The 1,838-nt window shown below is 37.5% G+C and overlaps 1 protein-coding gene across 1 annotated transcript in view; it reads left to right on the top strand.

Annotated features, from left to right (window-relative positions):
* Positions 1-1,838, top strand: part of fermt3b (FERM domain containing kindlin 3b) — a 17,616-nt gene that overhangs the window by 12,006 nt on the left and 3,772 nt on the right. Inside the window, exons 8-11 of the mRNA XM_014005968.1 lie at positions 816-950; positions 1,172-1,218; positions 1,301-1,425; positions 1,639-1,745. Coding sequence (XP_013861422.1) covers positions 816-950; positions 1,172-1,218; positions 1,301-1,425; positions 1,639-1,745 — 414 coding nt within the window. The remainder of the gene's footprint in view (positions 1-815; positions 951-1,171; positions 1,219-1,300; positions 1,426-1,638; positions 1,746-1,838) is intronic.

Raw genomic sequence — 1,838 nt, 5'->3', positions numbered from 1 at the left:
GTCCACCTGCGTGGAGTCTTCATCAAGACTTCAAAAGGTAAAAGGCGAAGCTTGTTGAGATAAAAGGTCGGAGCTGTTGTCCAGCCCCCGGAGGTGTCCAAGTCTGACATGCTGATGTGCTGGTCTGGTTGCACTTAAGAACAGTGCCAAATTACTAATTTCTTTCCTTCCTCCTATTCTTAAAACCTAAATCTTTATCTTTTTCTCTTATTTACTTAAAACTTAGTAAGCAGCGTGCCAGTTGTATTATTACACCTGAAATTTACTGTTATGTCAACTCTGAGTGAAATTTTTATGAAAATTATAACTTGTGTTTTATTCATATAATATTTAAGAAATGTTTGTATGTTTATTCTTGTCATATATCTAAAATAAATTACTTTATTTTGAGAAATCTGACAAGACCACAAGTTCTTTTCACACTCATGATCAGAGGGGTGTTTCATTATATCTGATTTCATTTCTTGCAAGATCTTGTGGAACATGACTTTTATGAGATTAAGCTGGTATTAATCTCATGGAGCAGGGTTCTTACAAAGAAAACAAAATTAATGCTTCATATTAATGTTTCTATTTTGTGAAATCCTTGAAGGCAGTAAAATGTTACATTATTGTTGCTCCTTTGAAGCTGTACTCACCTAATTTTAAGATTTGTTAAAAGCCCAGGGGCATTTTAACACTTTATGACTCAATTAGTGTAAAAGGTTGTAAGGTGTCTCAGGACACGGTTTGACTCGTTTTTATTGTTTTTTGTTAACATTCTGTACCCGTTTAAAGGTCTGTGTGTCTTCTTTCCGACATGTAACCTCCTGTAGTACCACATCAGTAAGGTGTCGCAGTCAGAGCCCCAGTCTCTGAGCGCCAGCGCCGCCATGGATGACCTGGACTCTGCCCTGCAGTCTCTGGAGGTCAAGATGGAAGGAGAGAGCAGCTCCGCGACCGAGCTACTGGTCAGACTGGATTTTAATGACTCACCTCACAGTTAAAAAGCTGCAGCAGATACTAATTTAATTCACGCTTCAACACAAAAATGCCATTTTTTTAAAGCCGTGTCAATTTTTCATGTCAGGGGAAGAAACGTGTACTTTTATTTTTTTTATTATTATTATAATGATATAATGTAATTTAACAACCAATGCTTTTTATCATTTAAATATTTTATTTCATCCAGGAACATATGACTGCTCCAGAGCTTAACGAATACCTGAAGTTATTCAGGTAAAATTTAAACTGTTTCCTAACAGTTTTTGATTAACAACCAGAAGAAAAGTGTTTATAGAAATGTTTTTGTATGTTTCAGGCCTAAGAGACTCACTCTGAAGGGATACAAGCAGTATTGGTTCAAGTTTCAGGACACCTCCATCTCTTATTTTAAGAGCAAAGAGGAGAGCATCGGGGAGCCCATTCAACAGATTAACCTGAAAGGTATGGAAAACGTTATTTTATTACAAATTTGCTTCTATTTTTAAAAACATAAATCATACAAACAGTAAGATCCGCTGTCTGATAGCCACTGGGATCTATTTTAAACTACAATTAAGAAGACTATAATCTTATCTTTGTGCTTCTCAGAAACAAATCTATAAATCTTACATTTAAATCCAGAATGTTACTTTGTTAATCGTCCTGCACCTACAGGATGTGAGGTAGCTCCAGACGTCAACGTGGCAGCTCAGAAGTTCCTCATCAGGCTGCTGATACCAGCACCTGAAGGCATGAACGAGGTCTACCTGCGCTGTGAAAAGGTGAGGCTCATTTCAGTGTGTGTGACGTCCTTTCTTTCCCCAGCATCACACACACACACACACACACACACACACACACACACACACACACAC

This window comes from Austrofundulus limnaeus, unplaced genomic scaffold, assembly GCF_001266775.1.
Source record: "Austrofundulus limnaeus strain Quisiro unplaced genomic scaffold, Austrofundulus_limnaeus-1.0 Scaffold1, whole genome shotgun sequence".
NCBI classification, from domain to species: domain Eukaryota; kingdom Metazoa; phylum Chordata; class Actinopteri; order Cyprinodontiformes; family Rivulidae; genus Austrofundulus; species Austrofundulus limnaeus.
Note: the sequence above shows the minus strand (reverse complement) of the source record. Positions and strands in the feature narration are given on the sequence as shown.